Source organism: Centroberyx gerrardi, chromosome 11 (assembly GCF_048128805.1).
Source record: "Centroberyx gerrardi isolate f3 chromosome 11, fCenGer3.hap1.cur.20231027, whole genome shotgun sequence".
Classification (NCBI taxonomy): domain Eukaryota; kingdom Metazoa; phylum Chordata; class Actinopteri; order Beryciformes; family Berycidae; genus Centroberyx; species Centroberyx gerrardi.
Genome location: NC_136007.1, coordinates 30,456,982 through 30,475,121, shown reverse-complemented (window position 1 = coordinate 30,475,121; position 18,140 = coordinate 30,456,982). Strand labels below are relative to the sequence as shown.

At 43.1% G+C, this 18,140-nt stretch overlaps 1 protein-coding gene across 2 annotated transcripts in view; it reads right to left on the bottom strand.

Annotated features, from left to right (window-relative positions):
- The window catches only part of zbtb16a (zinc finger and BTB domain containing 16a), a 136,675-nt gene that overhangs the window by 51,771 nt on the left and 66,764 nt on the right, over positions 1–18,140 (bottom strand). Inside the window, exon 3 of one of the 2 annotated variants that reach the window (XM_071926969.2) lies at positions 2,276–2,362. The exons of the other annotated variant lie outside the window; for it this stretch is intronic. Within the exon in view, the coding sequence (XP_071783070.1) occupies positions 2,276–2,362 (87 nt within the window). The remainder of the gene's footprint in view (positions 1–2,275; positions 2,363–18,140) is intronic. 2 annotated transcript variants of the gene reach the window in all.

Here is an 18,140-nt window from a genome sequence, read left to right as displayed (position 1 = left end):
AAAAGTGATGTTACTTAATGTGTTTTAATTCACAGAACAAAACATAGTATAGCTAAGCCTGTGTGTAGCACGTATTTATTGGGGGGGCGTTTCTTGCAAATCCCATTCATATTTTACATGGGGATTTTGGACTACACATTAAATGCTAACAGAAATGCTAACTTTAAAGCCTAGAAAAGGACATCAGACTTTGCCTCACTATACTGCTAAGGATATATCTTAAAAATAGGGATGGGACAATATATCGAAATTCAATATATCACAGTACAAAAATTTGACAATACGCATCGTGGGGCAGAAAAATTAAGCTGCATATAATTTTGTAGTAATCACAAATGAGACGCTTGACCATGACAATTTAATAAGCTCTCCATCCAAATTATATTATTTACACTTTGTAATGACATTTTTAAATTGTTGTTTATATGCTAGCAAGCCAATGCCATTTCTACAAACATTTGTGTCTCAGAAATAAGCATAATTCTGCACAGTCAGACTTTGTTGTCACTGAACTTTTATTTATCACATCGTATTGTGGTTGTATTGAATCGTGACCCTCATATTGTGTATGGAATCGTATCGTGAGATAAACGTATCATCCCATCCCTACTTAAAAAGAATAAGCGCAACAGCAAACTGGCCCTAGTCGTGTTTCACTGGAGCCCATTTTTCAAACTCCGATCCCGATGGGACGTCAGAGGGAGTCAGGACATGGATGATTAGTATTACTATTGCTACCGCTGCTGCTGCTCCAGTTGCCTGGCAGGAAGTCTGGTCTGGCCCTGGCTGGGGCTGCCGCGGCCCCTCCACCCCTTCCATTCGCTCCAGACTGGAATGCCTATATTTAGAGCGCTCCTTTCCGCTGTTATGGCTGTTGGATCATTAGCCTCGTTTAACCCTTCTTTACCTCCGGCGAGCCGATTGGCTGAGGGCATGGCCCTCAGGACTAACCCCCCGCCTACCTATCCCCTCGCAAATATGGGGGGGGGGGGTCAAAAGAGGCTAGCCAGCCCCCGAGACACGCATGGAAGAAAGAAAAAGAAGTGGGGCCACCCAATGGGAGCTGCTACCGGGAGCCTGAGGGGGTCACGGCTTTTAGATGGAGGATGAAGAACAAGATGATGATGTTAATGATGATGTGTCGAGCAATGCAGCTATTTTTTTGGGGGGGGAGAGATCAGTTTCTGGCTGGAATACACGTTGGCGGTCTGCTTTTCCCTTGTCTCATTTTTGAAAATAAAGGGGGGGGGGGGGGGGGGAGATAACTGTCGGGCAATTGTCCAGAATCTGGAAGTGATTGTTCCAAATGTTGAACGTCGAGTGAAAATCTGGACAGACAAGCCAAGCCACAGAGAGGTATGGCTATGACTATGACTAAGCCCTAAGGTCTTACACACACACACACACACACACACACAAAATACTCTGGGCATACCCTCGCCCCAAGCACACCGTCTCCAAAACCAAACGGGGGAAACCTTAGACAATTCTTTCCCCTAAATTAAAGGCTTCATCAACAACATTGGGCTTTTTTGGACCATCACGCATCTGCTGCAAGGGGGATTTACTTCTTCCTATTTACATCTTGGCACCTAGACCGTCCTCCTCTCCTTTCTCATCTTCATAGTGAACACTGATAAACAACGTTAGCCTGCCAAGTTTCCCAGTTTGTTGATTACTGTGGGGTCTGCCTTGATTTAGGGCCAGAGGGACTAATCCAAGACGATGTGATCTATCTATCTGTCAATCCATCGCTCAAGCAAGCTGGAGAAGGGCGAATGACATCCCCCTCCCACCCCCACGAACACCAACACACACACATGCGTGCTGGCACGTACAAATACACAAATAAACAGATTGGAGGTGGGAATCAGCGGGGACCTCATGATTCAATGCAATTTCGTTTCGTAGGGTTACCATTTAATGGAATGATTCTTGATGCTTCTCGATTTTAATTTGATCCGATTCAGTACTTAGGAAATTTTGGGAGTTTGTTTGACTATTTTTGGACTATTTTTCGCTGCACTCTTAAAAAGAAGCAGAAACATTACGTTTTCTACAGCCAATTCCACATATCAGTATTTGGACGGCAATATCAAACCTGATAATGTCATACACAGACAGAATGCATGTGTGAGAGTGTAAATGCTGTGTACAAAGACACATATGTGTTGCAACCTTGATGGGGAAGTATATGTCTTTCCGTGTCAATGAACACATTTGTGTGGCATGATGTGATGATGTGACATGATGATATATCTGTGTGTGTTCCTACCGGTGTGGATCTGCCGGTGAGCCTCCAGGGATTCCTCTGTCTGGAACTGGGCGCCACACTGGTCACATACTATGGCCTTCTCACCAGCTGGATAACAACAAGAGACAAAAGAGACAAATATGTACATTTGTGCTTTATTTTAAAGCAATAATCGATCCAAGGAAAAAGACGTCACAGTACTGGACACACTTTTTGATTGACAGGTGATCTCTGGGAAGTGCAGTGCAGAAACACCACAGCAATGAGCGCTGAGCAACAAAGATGGAGACAAAATAAAAGACATCATTGCTATCACTTAAATGTTCAGCTAAATTGATTTTTCGACTCTGCAAACCAACCCTTGGAATTTGGAATCATGTCTCTGTCTCCGTTATCGTATTATATTATAATCGTCTAATGGCAGAAAAAACAGATGTGAATATTCAACAAAATCGAATCAATTATTCCTTGGGCTAAGGCCTATCTGTCCACCAAATTTCATAGAAATCCGTTTATACGTTTTTGAGATATCCTGCTGAGAGACAGACAGAAAAACAGACTAACAGGCAAAAACATAAACTCCTTGGTGGAGTAAAAATGAAGATCTTGCAGATTACCACTTTAAACAAATAGAGAGGGTGAAACTTTTTCCAAAATATATTGTCCAAATACGGAAATATCCAAAAGCTTTATTAACAAAATAAATGAATAGAGAGCGTTCACTGTTTCAGTAAGTTCCTCCTCCGCCAGCTATGCTCAGACACTTTTTTGGCTCCTGTACCTTTGACTTAAAAAAACAAACATGAACAGTATGTGGTTTGGCAGCGTAATGACAACAGGAAATTGAAAGGTGGCACAGAAATACTGTAGTGTCACAGTCCAACGCCGTGTTACATGAAGCCTGAGACCATCGGGATTTCATCATCTTTCATATTGGATGCACGGATTCATATTTTTCACAATTTGATTAGCGGGTTAGGTTGTAACAAATGATTTATGAGTTTATAATTTGTTGAATTATAAGCCTTCAGACCGGTTAGATACAGCTGACAGCTTCAAATTTCATGAATATGCGACTACTGACAGGCAGTGTCATCTCCCTCCTTATACATACTGGCTGTAGGCTAAGTAGCCCAAATTTCATAGTCCATCAATAGTGATAGTCATGTGACATACTCAGTGTGCATGGGCCATTTTCTGGAAACACAGATTGGTGTTATTCGTTCTACTCTGTTATTCTGCAAGTGTTATTCAGCAACTTCCCTATATTCATGGTTGTTTTGACCATGAAGTACAATGCTTTGCACAGCAGACAGGTAGTATATGGGATGGTGTGAATGGTGCATGTCACTCTCTATGTCAAAGTATGGATCGGAATAAATATAGTGTGTGTGCAAGCTACACTCATCTGTTTCGTAGACTCATTGCATTTAATAATCGTATAGTAATCCTTAAGTATTCCTTGCAGCCTGCACCGTTTACACAAGTAGATCAGGTACACAGGCCTTGAGCTATGGTGGGGATCGCCAAGTTCACCTATACAGTTACTTTATCAATGTGTACAACCTTGTACAACAGTGAGAGACAACAACTTGGCATGCACAGATACAGGGTGCTCCTGAGGAGTAGATCAGATCAGGCCCAGGCAATTACTTTTTATGGTTTGGCAAAAAGTACTGTACATGCCATACACATCACACATCACACACACGCATGAACACGCACGTAGAGCACGCACACCACACACACACCTGCTTAACATCTGGATAATGTGTGTATGAGTTTGTGTGTCTTTGTGTGTATGTGTGGCTGTTCCCAAAGCAAGCACAGAGCGATCTCTCCAAACCAGACCTTGGTTTGTTCTTGGCACAGCCTCCCGGGTTACGACACCTCCAGAGAGAGAGAGAGAACACAATGAAAACAGGAAGCCAATTCTTAGATGACAGAAAAAAAGAAAAAAGAAAAAAAAAAAAAAAAAGTCAGGGAGATGGCTTGTGGGTTTTGCAACCGCAGTGACATTAGGGAACGGCCTGTACTGTAATAAGCCGTACCAAAAGCAGAAACGACACGCGGGCCGTGCATGACAGAGTGTGCCTGCCAGTTGAGCGCTTATGCAACAAGTTATGCAAAAGATGGTGCGCTGCACAATTCAGCGTGACTAGAGCATAAGTCCCTGTAATGTGACCTTTAAAGCCAGCACATCCCCTAGATTTGCCCGCGATAAGCACGGGGTCCGACCCTCTATACGAAACGGGCAGAGGCGGCGAGCGGCGCCTTGTTTTTTTTTTTAAATCGGCTGCGTTACTCGAGAGCTGTAATTTGCAGCGCGAGCGTATGGCGCGCCTGTGTCAAATGCACAGGCGAGCATATGGCCGAATTAGCCGGCAAAAAGAGCCACTTAACCTTTGGAGAACAAGACACGTAGTGGAGATGTAGACAGAATTCCCCCCACCAACCCACCCCCTGATGTCTCCCATTTGCATTAATCAGATAGTCCCTCTGTTGTTCCTTTATACTCCCTGATTCATCATTGTTGCACCAACTATACTTATTATTTTTTCATGCTATGGTTGCTATGCCCACCTACGTTTGACTCACTGCCGGATTTGAAAACCTTTCATTCATTGATTGAGTTTATTGACTGACCTTGCCGGAAACAACGGGGACAATTTTATGACCGTACAGAGTGCCAGCCCCCCGACCCCATCATGCATTGCAGGCATGGCAGACTAAAGCAAAGGCTCAAAGTTAATGCGCGTTTTTTCCAAGTGTAGCGGTTTCTTTTTCGACTAGGAGAAAAAGCACAGATCGCAGCAGTGACACAACCCCGCTAGGCCTCACAGACAGTGGTGCAACACTCTAAACCAGTCTTCTGGGAGGCCAAAGGCGTGTGCTAAATGGGCCAGGGATGAGATTTTAGTGCGGGGCATGCCCCTGCTTGTGGCACAAGGACATAAATTGTCAGGAAACGCCTGCATGGTGCCTCGCTTCAAGGAGAACGTAGTGGTGTAGAGGTCACCACGGGGCACGGGGGGGAGTGGGGGTGCAGGAATCCAGGGTGCACAGCCAGGCAGCCACCCAGCGAGATGCCCGTCGCCCTAGCTAGCCGGCTACGCGCTGACGGTGGGGGCCCTCCGCTTGGAAACAGCCGCCGCCACCCCATCCCGCTGCCAAATTAAAGCGATAAATCTCAAGGCCTCTTTGATCGTAAGCGGGTGAACTTGCTGGTCGGGGAAAGCAGGGGGAACCGGGGCGCAGGAGCCACCTTCTTGACATCAACTGTTACTCTCCTCACAAATGTCCTAAATAACAGCTCACCCTGCACACACACACACACACACAAACCAGGCACCACGGAGCCATTCAAAAACCAAATGTAGAATCTACAGGCATATGATTTTCAACCTAAAAATGAAGCTGTTCTCCAATTATCTGTCTTAGATGCCTTAGAAAGCATGATTTCCAGTCACCTAGAAGAACAACAAACATCAAGGGTGAGGTGACATCCCACTACGGCACACCAGGGAAACTCAGAATGAATGAAAACTGTAAAAGTTAATATGAAAATGAAATATCACACAACCCAAAGAAAAACAAATATAAAGGAGTCTCCAAAAGAAACCTCCCCCCCTCCCCCATTAGTGGGGAGTCCTGTATCACATTGCCACAGATTCAGCCCTTGGCTGACATAATGAATGTTGCACAACTGACGTGTGTGTGTGTGTGTGTGTGTGTGTGTGTTGGGTGGGGTGGGGTGGGGATGGGGGGGGGGGGGGGGGGGGGGGGCGGTCAGGTGCCACATGCCACTGAAGCCGCTTCCCTTTTCGCTTCCCTCTCACAAATATTGCACAACTGTTGTTGCAGGGCAGTGTGGCTGTGTTGTTTCAAAATAAGAGCAGTAAAACAGAGAAGCAGCGAGAGAGAGAGAGAGAGAGAGAGAAGGTTCCCTGGCAATTAAGTAAACCTGCAAAGCCTGGTAGCGGAGAGTGGCACAAAGGTTCCTTAGTACTTATACACTTGACCTCTCTTCTCTCTTTACAGACCCCACATCCCCTTGATAGAGCAACATTTTCTTCATTTTCTGCAACCTTTTCTGCTCGCCAGAAGGATAAACATCTCCATGTGCTGATGTGTCTAAGAGATTGTAGGGTTTTCATTAGGTCCTTGTTGAACGGACAGGTCTGAAATGTCTGTGGTAGTAACCTTTAAGGGCAGTTTATAGTACAGTGATTTATGATCGCCCGATGGACATCGCTACAAAGTCACCAACATTCCATCATCGCTCAACTTTGATTTTGGACGCTGTTGCTCATAAAAACTATAAACACTAGAGCGATTATAGAATGCATCGCAGAGGTTCAGTCATTTGCTCTCATCTAGTTACTTTATTTGTTACTGTAGTTCTAAATAGCAAGTAGTTGTAGCACTTTACTAAGTTAGTCTTTATTAAAAATAACCCAGTTGAGTGCTTTCAAGTTACCCGCTTAAAAACTTCACAACCTTTATGTCTTCTGGTGATGTTCTCACTAGTAGGCTATAGAAATCATCACCGAGTACACTGCTGTTATCTACTTATCTGTTATCTACTTAACAAGCAGCTTTCATTTATTCGGGGTCTGATCGTCTTTATGGTAAACTAGTATGATCACAGAGGCAGCCTTGACTGATCATGTCTGGTCTAAAAAATAAACAGCGGATAGCGCTCACAACACGTTGGCAAGTGCTTTCAGTTCTCAGATGTACAGGTAACAATAATGTTCTTACCCTTTTCTTCCATCAGTTCAAAGTAATGCAAATATTCCCAGGTTGTGAAGTTTATTGTTGTGTCCGTTCTGAAAGCGAGTCGGAGCCTACAAGCCTCCACCGCGCGTCAACCAGCTGCTGCAGTCTGCTTTTAATAACGCCATGTAACGAAATATATTTTCTTAATTGCACTAATTGAAAATTTAACCATTTGAAAGGAAAATAATAATAATGCAGTTTGTAAACCAGTCTGCAGAATAGCCTAATGTACGTACATGTTATGTAACTGCTTTTGCAATGTTATTTTTCACTCTTTCTTTTTAAATAAGAAGTTTCATTCAAGTAAATCTATTTTCTGTATTCAGGTCTAGATAAATAGCATAAATTGTCTCCTCAGTGTATGTTTTATTCTACAGTCTATTATAAAAGTACGGTCTTCCAGAGCTGTTGATTACTGTTTAATTTGAGCTCAGAGAATTAATCGATGTTAGGATAAGAGAGTTCCATAATGTTGTCATGACAACTGAGCCAGCGATTGGGTCAAAGTTCAATCCAATTTAAGTCTCAGCGATGGGCGCAACGACCATCGCAACGATGACAGATCGCCGGTCGCTGGAAGTATAAACAACATGTTATTGCGACAATTCAAATTGCTTGGGGAAGCATTTGGCTAGCTAGCAGAACATTCATTTTGAGCTCCCTGGTTCCATGATGAGGTAAATAGTGTTGTTTTTTACAACATTAGATTGATTTGTGTTTTGCAATTGTTTCTTCTTTTTCTTTGTTTGAGGATGTAACATTAGCATAGTAGGTGTATGTTGTAAGTGTATGTTAGCGATAGCGTTAAGTTGTAGTCGTGACCTATTATTGGTGATTTGATTTTTCCTTGTTTCATTTGAGCTGGCAAGCATGCAACTAGTGCTAAGCTAGTTTTCATTTGCTCTTATCTACAGCTGCGATCTTTCTGGGTCACTGGAACGTGAGTTTGTTTGTTCTTACTCTGTCAGTATCACATTTTCAAAGTAGTGGTACTTTGTCTGCATGCTAATGTTAGCTGCATGCTAGAGTTAGCACAGGCAGCCAAAAGGTTTGTGTGTGGTCACAGCAAGGATGTCAAAGAGAGTTAAATTGCCTCATACCATTATTTATTGCTCACATTTTTATTGATATTTTGAGAAATGCTCTATAAACAAAGGTTATGTTATCATTATATGGTGTATTCTACTTTTCGTACAGGTACTCTGGCCACTTCATAGGCATTATTCAAGGGTGTTTCATTGAAAGTTATCTGCTCTGGGCTTCCCCTAATGACTTTGCAAGATTTTACCGTCTAGACATGATGGTGCCCACATGGCACATCACACCGTCCTCCCTGTAGGGTCTCCTGGGGTGTAACCAGCCTTTCCCTATTACTCTATTGCACAGGCCTCATAGAGGAGTGATGGTGCATTCCCCTGCCTGGTGATTTCCCCTGACATACTAAGTGCTCTTTTGCCCAGTTCCCTAAATGACTGTAAGGATTTCAACTATGTGGTGTGTCATGGTGCGGTGCCCTACCTGGTATTACACTCATTCCCTGTGTGCAAGGCACATGGGTTGCATATGTAACCAACCATCTTTATGGCATGATGGCAGAGACGGAGACCAGAGAGACGGTAACCTCCAACCTCATGCTAAACACAATCATGTAAGTGTGTTGGTTGGGGGGTTAGTGGGTTTGAGCAGTGTAAAGACTGCGGCTACACGTGTAACAACACACACACACACCCAATCACCACACACACTCACATCATCCAGCTTAGCGATGTGATCTCATAAAGCCGCCATTCAGAAGCTCTTCTCATTCAAGAGAATATGTAGTTTGTCAGAGGCAGAGAAAGGCCCTGTTTGTTTTAGGGCAAGAGTCCTGCTTTTCCACTTCTCTTGTGGAAGACTAAATATTTTTTTGTCAGCGTATACCCAGATCTGGATTTGACACTTGGTGTTCCAACCCACTTTCCCAGGTAGAGTATTGTATGCAAGGTTTGCAACAGATGTCCCTCCTCAGGGTAATGCAGTCTAAACAGAATCTTTTATCAAAGCCATTTTGCAGAATTAAACATTATAAGAGTTGGAGAACCTGTGTTTCCTCATAGCGACACACAAAGTAGGACACCATGTTGGTACTGGAGCTCCATAATACTAGTAATTTGTTTCGCCGGATAATCATCATGCTATTGACATCAGTTAAAAACGGCACATGAAAAAACACTTTGAAACACAGAAATGAACTTGTGTTTCCTACAATAGTTGACAAAATCAGTTGTCAAATGGTCTGACATGCCTGTTTGCCTGAGATGGCATGACACTATTTAGCATCCATTAAACAAACCAAACCTAACCAAGACTGATGGCAAAGGTTCAACGATGGAGCTTGACTGTTCCGGGAGAATAAGCCTGTTGCATAATATGCCAAATGCAACTCTGGACAAATCATCACACATATAATCAAAGTGGCAAACTACAGCTCTGGTCGAAATAAACTGGCCTCTCTCAGTTTGACTACAATGCAGATTGTAAGGGTTAGTCCAAATAATTGTACTCATTGTTCAAATAATCTGGAGCATAACAGAAATACACTACCAGCCAAAAGTTCATTATCTTGAAGCCATTTTGATCTAAAGGCTTCTGCTTAAATGCTTGAAATGTGTTTCTTAGACAAATATAAATAGTGAAGTTGATGCCTGTGTATGAATTTCTTTCCAAAGCCTTTGCCTTTCCATCAAGGCAAAGGGCGGCTACTTAAAATATATAAGATAGTTTTGATTTGTTTAACACTTTTTTGGTCACTGCATAATTCCATTTGTGACATTTCATAGTGTTATGACACTGTTATTTTAAAATGTGGAAAATAGTAAAAATAAAGAAAAATGTGGTGTGTCCAAACCTTTGACCGGTAGTGTACTACATCTGCAAGTTGGTCTCATAACAGTGCACCAGTGGAATTCACCGATACTTTCTCTTTCATCTGTAAAAAATGCAATCCTCACACTGAAAACTTTAGATTTTCAACATTCAAAAGTGGATAGCTTTTCTGTAGATGTTCTTTGACAATGCTGCTGTTTGACATTGCCCTCCTATACGCACGCATATTCCTGCAGGAACTGGCTGGATGATCTGTTCTCAGGTGTCGTGTAACTGCGAAATTAGGAGGCTAATTACAGTGTATCTGTCGATGACGGGCCGATATCACGCTCAATGCTTTTTAACAGTGTAAACAGGAGAGAGAGCGAGAGAGAGAGCGAGGCAGACAGACAGATTAGGAAGAGAGAGAGTGTGTGTGTGTATGTGTGTGTGTGTGTGTGTGACAGAGGGAGGGAGGCAGACAAACACAGTCACCAACAAAAACATAGCCTGGCTGTTCACTGAGCCTACATAAATGGCTTACGTAAGACAGTACACTCAGTACCAAAAAACAGCAAAAATCCATAAACACACACAGACACACAGCCCCCCCCCCTCCCCTGCCTCCCCTTCCTCCCCCTCCTCCCCCGCACACACACACACACACACACACACACACACACACACACACATTTGTATTACTATACTTGCGAGGACCTTCCATTGACTACATTCATTCTCGCAACCCCCTAACCGACCGAATCCTAATTCTAATCTTAACCTTAAACCCAAGTCCTAGTCCTAAACTCGACCGGCCCAAAAATGACCTCACTTCGCAAAAATGTCCTCACTCCGAAGGTCTAAAGATTCAAACTGGTTCTCACAAGCTTAGCAAAACAAGTACACACACACACACACACACGCACACAGACGCAGTATGCTGTCAGAACAATGAGTACAGACACCACGCTCTCTCTCTCTCTCTCTCTCTCCCCCCCCCCCCCCCCCCCCCACCTTCAACGTTATAACGAGCCGTGCTGTACAGTTTTATTTACACCAGCCTCTTATCAGTGGTACAGCAGCACAGAGGCTGCCAATTGGAGAGGACAGGCCGCGGTACTGCCTGTACCCTGTAGTCGAGTAGGTGTGTACTGCGGTGCTCCCAGCACGTTTTTATCAAGGCTCAAAAAAAAAAAATGGGCCCATGCCAGGCCGCCTCTCAAAATAATAAAACATACACTTGCATACTGTACACACACACAGAGGACGGATGCGTAATAAGGCGCCACAACTACAGGCTTGATTATTATACAGCTCCGGCATGCACAGACACGCAAAACGCGCATACAATTGGTAAGGGTTACAAACCGGAGGGTAAACCCACCTTAACTCATTTTACACACCTTTTTATATGCAGGAATAGAGGTTACCACCACCTGTTTTAGGGTGACGCAAATCTTAATGACAGAAATACGGCAAGCATTTGGCAGATGGCGACATGCAAGGGTTGGCCAAGTTCAGCGTCAACCCCTACGAGCACAAAATCTTCACAATATAATATTATGGTAAAGTAAAATTCATATTAAAACAGCTTTGAAAACTGTTTTGAACTGATTTCAGAAAGATGTTTCGGTTCTTATTGCATTTCAGGAAATAGTTGCACATAGCTAGGCTTGGGCAATATCCGAAATGTAATATTGCGATACTGTCCCGCCAAAATATCGCAATACACAATATTATCACAATAATATTATATAATATTATTGCGATATACAATATTATCTTTTTTTTTTTTCCCAGGTTTTTTGGGGGGGTATTTTCTTCCAAATTACATCACATTTCTAGGCTATAATAAGAATTACTTTATTATTATCAACAGCCTAGAAATTTCATTTGAGGAAACAATGGCTCATTCCTGCAGTTTCCCGAAAAACTTGCTGATTGTGGAAAAGGGAACCCACTTGAATTAAAAAGAAAACATTTTAACTTCAAGTATGATTATTTTTGTTTTTTTTTACTGTCCTACCACTAGTAGATTATAGGTTTATAAGTTTAAAAGCTTGTATGATTGTGATCTAAGCAAGGAGTGGGGGGTGATATTCGATATCGCGGGACATATCACGATATTCACGAAATATCACGATAATATCAAATATCGGCCCAAGCCTACTCTCCTGTCCAGTATTGTCTTGTCCTGTGTCATGTGTGTCTCTGTATTAGTAGGTACTACTGCTACTTTCTTGTCATGCCACATTTTTATATGCATTTTGCACACTTTTATTGGATTGCCGCCATCTTTTGATCACCATTAATTATTAACGCAAAAATGGGCATGTTGAAGATATCACAGACTGGGAATTATAGTGAAATAAATAAATAAAAAGGCACAATCACCCATGTAGACACACACATGACCGGGTTAAGGTAGTGTAGTGACAGTGTCAATATATCACTATTCAGAGGACCAAGTTTCAAATCGCATGAAAGTTTTTCCAAGTTCACATTTTGTTTTGCTTTAAATAGAATTTGCCAGTTTATTTACAGTTGATACAAGTCAGGGTGAATCATTTTATATAGTTATTTGATTATTCATCAACTGGTAACTCTCCAGTTCCAAATCATTTTGTGTCCCATTTTGCATAACTACATGGGTGATTGTCTGCGATGTCTCTAAGACGCCTGTTTTTACATGAATCGATTGTTTGTGAATAAATATCGCAAAATGATACGATAAATGGTGATCAAAAGGCATTGCAATTCTGACTGTCAGATGGTGGATATGTCTGGCAGACGGCAACCAATTTTGACGCATCTCGAGGCTATAGCATGGCGCTACGTTTCCAATCTTGGAAAATGTTCACAAAACAAAACCCCCCCCCACGAGTGTGTAAATAATGGTAGAAATCAAATGAAACCTTGCTTGTGATGAATGCATGCAAAAATGTGGCATGACAAGACAATGGCCACCAAATGGTACCGTACACACATGACACGGGATAAAACACAGTAATGGAAAGGACTGGACACAAAGGATACAGGACAGGACACAGTAGCTACCCAACCAAGAATCTCATTACACAGGATAGGACACTAAATTACACAGGAGAGGACACTAAATGATGCAACCCTCTCTTCACACACGACAAGCATTTTCATTCGTGCCTGCACCAGTGCACCTGACACACATGAATTAGCTGCATATGGTACATACAGCTATACAGATGGCATTGCGGTGACTCTAAGACACATGTTATTGCTGGTCCTCACAACTCTCAGACAGACAGACTCGCATAGAATTGGCTTTATGGTGTGAGCAAACACCATAAGAGGAGATAATCTTGCTTCTCTGCGAGGGGAAGAAAAAAAAGACAAGCCATCGAAAGCACAGGAAACATGTTTGCTCCCGATGATATTGTTATCGACGGAGGAGAAAAAGAAATCAAAGGGAAGTGAGAGAGAGTGCGAGAGAGACAGAGGGAGAGAGAAACAGATGAAGACAGAGAATATTCAGGTCGCATTTGACAGCTTTACGGTCTGTTGCGCCGAATGGGATGTCTAGGGACGCGGCAAAGCAGACAAATATTGACTTGCAGAGCGAGCGCGTGTGCACACACACACACACACACACACACACACACAGACACACACACACACACACAGACAGAAAATACACAAGACACTTCCACATGAAGCCTCTAAATTCACCCCCCTTCAAAATGGATGAGCTCACATTGCAACATCAGTCACCCTTGTTTTTTTCCCCAGCACAACCTCTTAATCCATTTTGCCTGCAAACCAATTTGTTTGTCCAGTAGGTCACAGACAGTTTTTTCCCCTCACCGTTCCCTCTTCTCTTGTACTCTTTTTTTCCTCTTCTCTCTCTCTCTCTCTCTCCCTCCTTTGCCTTACTTTCTCTGAACAACGAAGCCATTTCCAGAGCTTTTGCCCCGGGGAGATCGAGGGCATCTCAGTCCACACATCCATCCCTCCTGCTTCCTCTTTTCCTAGCGGTCTCTTCCTCCCCTCCACCTCTCTCTCACCCTTCCTCCTTCTTTTCAAACTGTCTGGACGTCAGAGAGACCTTGCTCAGGCTCTGGACTCAGCCTTGTCTGAAGTCTGCACTGACTGCTTGTGTAGAAATGGACACACGTACACATTTTGTATTATTTAAAATTAGTTATTTAGCTTTATAGTTCTCATTTTCTCACTTTTGAGATAATGCTAGTCGACTACAGTGGTAGTGTATGCTAAAGTGTTAGCATATAGCCTACTATAACCCAACATAGTGTATGATAAAGTGTTAGCATGGAGCCTACTATCACTCAACATAGTGTATGATAAAGTGTTAGCATATAGCCTACTATCACTCCACATAGTGTATGCTAAAGTGTTAGCATGGAGCATTGGAGCCAATGATCTACCAGGGACACATGTATGATTGTCTCCCAAAAATGTGGTGTATTCCATTAACCCTAAACCCAAATCCTAATCCGAAACTAACCTTAACCCTAATTTAAACCTAATCCTAATTGCAATCCTAACCCTAAATCCAAATTCTAAACCTAAAAGTGCCTTGAAGAAGTGAGGAGCAGCCAAAACTCAGAACAAAGAACAGAAGTAGGAGAACACATGCACCACCACATACACACTGTCTATCTGTCCAGCGACAGCAATTACCCTGTCGCTGCCAGACACTGACCAAATGTTTCAAAACACCCCCACCCTTCCCAAACCCTGGCCTTCCCCTCCTCCCCGGCTGCCCCTAAAGGTGAAAGGTGCCATGTGTTTTCAGCTTTTCTTTCAACCCCCCTCTGTTTTCAGAAAGAGAGAATAAAATGAGGCTTTGACATGTATCCGTGTGCTCCTGCGGGCCACAGTGGCTGCCGGACACAAACCCCTCTTAAAGGCCTTGTGTGTGTGTGTGTGTGTGTGTGTGTGTGTCTGTGTGTGTGTCAAGCAGTGCAAGGAAGGAAACAAGAGCTGGACGCAAAGAGGAACCACCCGGGGCTCTCCTGGTGTGAAGTGGCAGGAAGTAAGTTCGGCTATTCTAAAATGCCAAAGTGGACTATTTCTCACGGGCCCCGGGGGCCTGGTATTAATAGATCCTGGTTGGGCTTCTTTGCAGTGGGGCGGGATGGGGGCTTCTGTTGAAATGAGTGATCTACTGGAGTTTGAGGGGATTCATGTTGTACAATTTGAGTCTACCAAAGTCTACTTTTAGATAAGAGGCGCTGCTGAGATGAAGCTAAAGTTCAGATGAAATTGAATTGGAGTCACAATCAGTTGACTTGTTAAAGTTGCACAATGGAATTTCTGCACGCTGGCGGCTCCAAATGGCAGTAAGAGGTAACTGTTTGAATTTTGAGTACTTCACTACTCGGAAATCATGGAACAGTAAACTGCACATTCATGTTTACCAACCCAGACACTTTTGATGCTTTAAGGATACCAAAGGGATGAGAGAGGCAGAAGACCTATCATTGGTAAGTCCAGCTTTCTCTGGACGGAGCACTTTTGGTTTTCTCGCTTCCAGTGTGGAGAAGATGTCCCACCAGTGACTATACCGACACCAGAATTTAATTTGGTGAATCTGCGGGGGTCTCAATTAGTTGGAATGGGACGCTGTTCTCTATTGCATCCACAAAGATTTAAGCTATAAGACCAGTGGATTTCTATATACAAATCTCGCATAATGCAGCTTTGATGGAGGAAAGACTGAACCAGTCAACCTGAGTTCAGGGTCAACCAGTCAGGACGGTGGTACAGTCAATGTAAAATCTGCTCAAAGCCATTCACAGAAGATGCCCCACCAGAGGAACACCAGTGAAATTTGAGAGCCTGTTGGAATAAACTGTCCTGTCCTTCCATGACTGGTGCAGAATGTAAACATGAAGGTCACCGCATTTTCAACAGTATTATCTCGCAAAGTGTGTTATTGTTTTAAGCCGCTGCAACATGTTGCAGACCTTTTCATTTTCTCCTTTGCTTTTGCTTTTTGAATTCCTGCTGAGGTGCTCCTATGAGTCTTGTTTACCTCTGCACAGCTAGCGAAGGCTCTGGTTGAATCCCTGCTGCCTGAGACTTCAAACCGACTCCGCTACTCAACAGTTGTTTTCAAAAGCAATTTGACGTTGATCAGAGGCTGGCTCGAACCCTTGAGCAACTTAAGCGGCGGCAGATTTCAATGAGGATCGTGTCCAGATAGTGTTAACGAATGCATTTTTTTAGGAAATGCTCGGAAGTGATTGATATTTGCGGATCTTAGGGTCTTTTATATAGAAATAAAGACGCTAATTTACATAGAAAATGTAATTTACGAAGAGAGACAGAGACGGACAAACCTGACATTGTGACCAGGAGTTGAACCTTTACCTCCGCGACCACCTCAGAACGTTGCCAAGCCAGCAATTGACATCCGCTTTACAGTGCTGTAAATGCATTTATAGTTGAAGAGAAGACGGGACAGGACAGCTGGTGGAGTAGGGGCAGGAAAACTCAGTCGGTGGTGGTGGTTCGGGGTTTAAGGTGACTGCACCGAAGCTAGATCCAGATTTTTTTATTTTATTTTATTTTTTTACAGTAGCAGTCAAAAGTAACTGCCAAAAAGGGCTGGAGAATAAGCGAAACATGGAGACATGGCGAAAGCCAAGGCAAGGCCAGGGCCGTTTACCAATGTAACAAGAGACAACGAGCTCCTGGTCATTAAAAAGGCATGTGGTGGACAGACGACGCATTTGTCCAGGTTCGTGTTAGCATGAGCATTGTTGTCAGATGCTGCGGAAACTAATGACTACTGCATGACAACGCTTTTTACTGTCTCTCTCTCCGTCCGTCTCACTCTGTCCCCATTCCTCTCTTTTCCCTTTTGGTATACAGTGAAACAAAATGGCCACATGAGAAACCACTGCAGGAGTTGGTGGAGGCTCTCTCTCTCTCTCTCTCTCTCTCTCTCTCTCCCCCCCCCCCCACTCTCCCTCTCCTTCTCCAGGTCAATAACCTGTAAAGATTTAGTGTTTAGGGCCCATTATTTCCTGCTTTCAAGTCACACATTGTCAAAGGCAATGCTGAGTTTATTAAGGCTAGAGTCACGGGGCCTGGGGGGGGGGAGGTGAAGGGATGGAAAGCAGGGAATACAATGATCACCGGGATAGTAAAATGTGACAAAGGAGAAAAAAAGTAGGGAAGAGTGTTGAACTTTGGCAGAGAAATCCTCTGAATTCTCAACCGAAAGCTGGTAAGAATTAAATTCTTGCGGTGCAAATTCTGGAGAAACGACGCCTTCAAATTAGTGACCACATGTTAGTCTCCAATTACTCACGTTTTTCTAATAATGAAAAAAAAAACACAAAAGCTAGTGTTGCATAATGCAGGGCCTCTAGGATGCGTGCACATTGGGTGTTATGGATCGAAGATCCGCTATTCATATGGTGACCAAAGGGGCACAACGAGGAAATGTTTGAATCAATGTCGGTGTGCGCAGGTCCAAGTCAGGAAAGAGGTCGAGCCGGGCCAACAGAAACAACTGGAGACGTGGCCGGGGCTGCAGATGATCGGATATCCAAATGGCAGAACAACAGGAAATGCTTGAAACATGCAGTTTTTTTACTGCAGTCAGGTGCATTGATTTACATACCTGATTATTTTGTTCGATTCCAAAATCCCTTTTTCCACCCCGTTAAACCATTCACATAAAATTTAATAAGTGCCGACTTCAAACGGGGAAATCGGATCAATTAGGCAAATCTCACAAGAAGAGCTATTTAGGGGAATAAACTTACCTCAAAATACCAGAGAACCTGTAGTCATCAAGAGCTTGTTATCTGCCAACCGACACATACGGAGGTTACTAGCACTTTTCCATTAAGTCATCTGTTTTCCCCCAAATGGGGTGTCAGAAGTGAAATCTTTTTTGGTGAGGCAAAAAAGGTGGAGAAAAGCCCACAAGTGCTTTTGTGAAGATGACATATAGACCTAATTAATTCTCATTTATTTGAATGGAATCTCCCTAGTGGATCAGCTGCCTTCATCTTGGAGAACAAAGTCGTGTTAGCAAAAATAGCTTACGGCGTACTTTATACATGCATAGATAGTGCTCAATAAAGAGCAAACATGATTTGTAGAAAATGATTTTCACAAGTGCTGTAAACTGTAATGAAGTTTGATAGTGTACCAGGGTGTAACAGGTCCTGAAAAAGTATTAAATTATCTTCAATTATATCTATATTCAAGGCCTTAAGGTCTTGAATACAGTTAAATATAG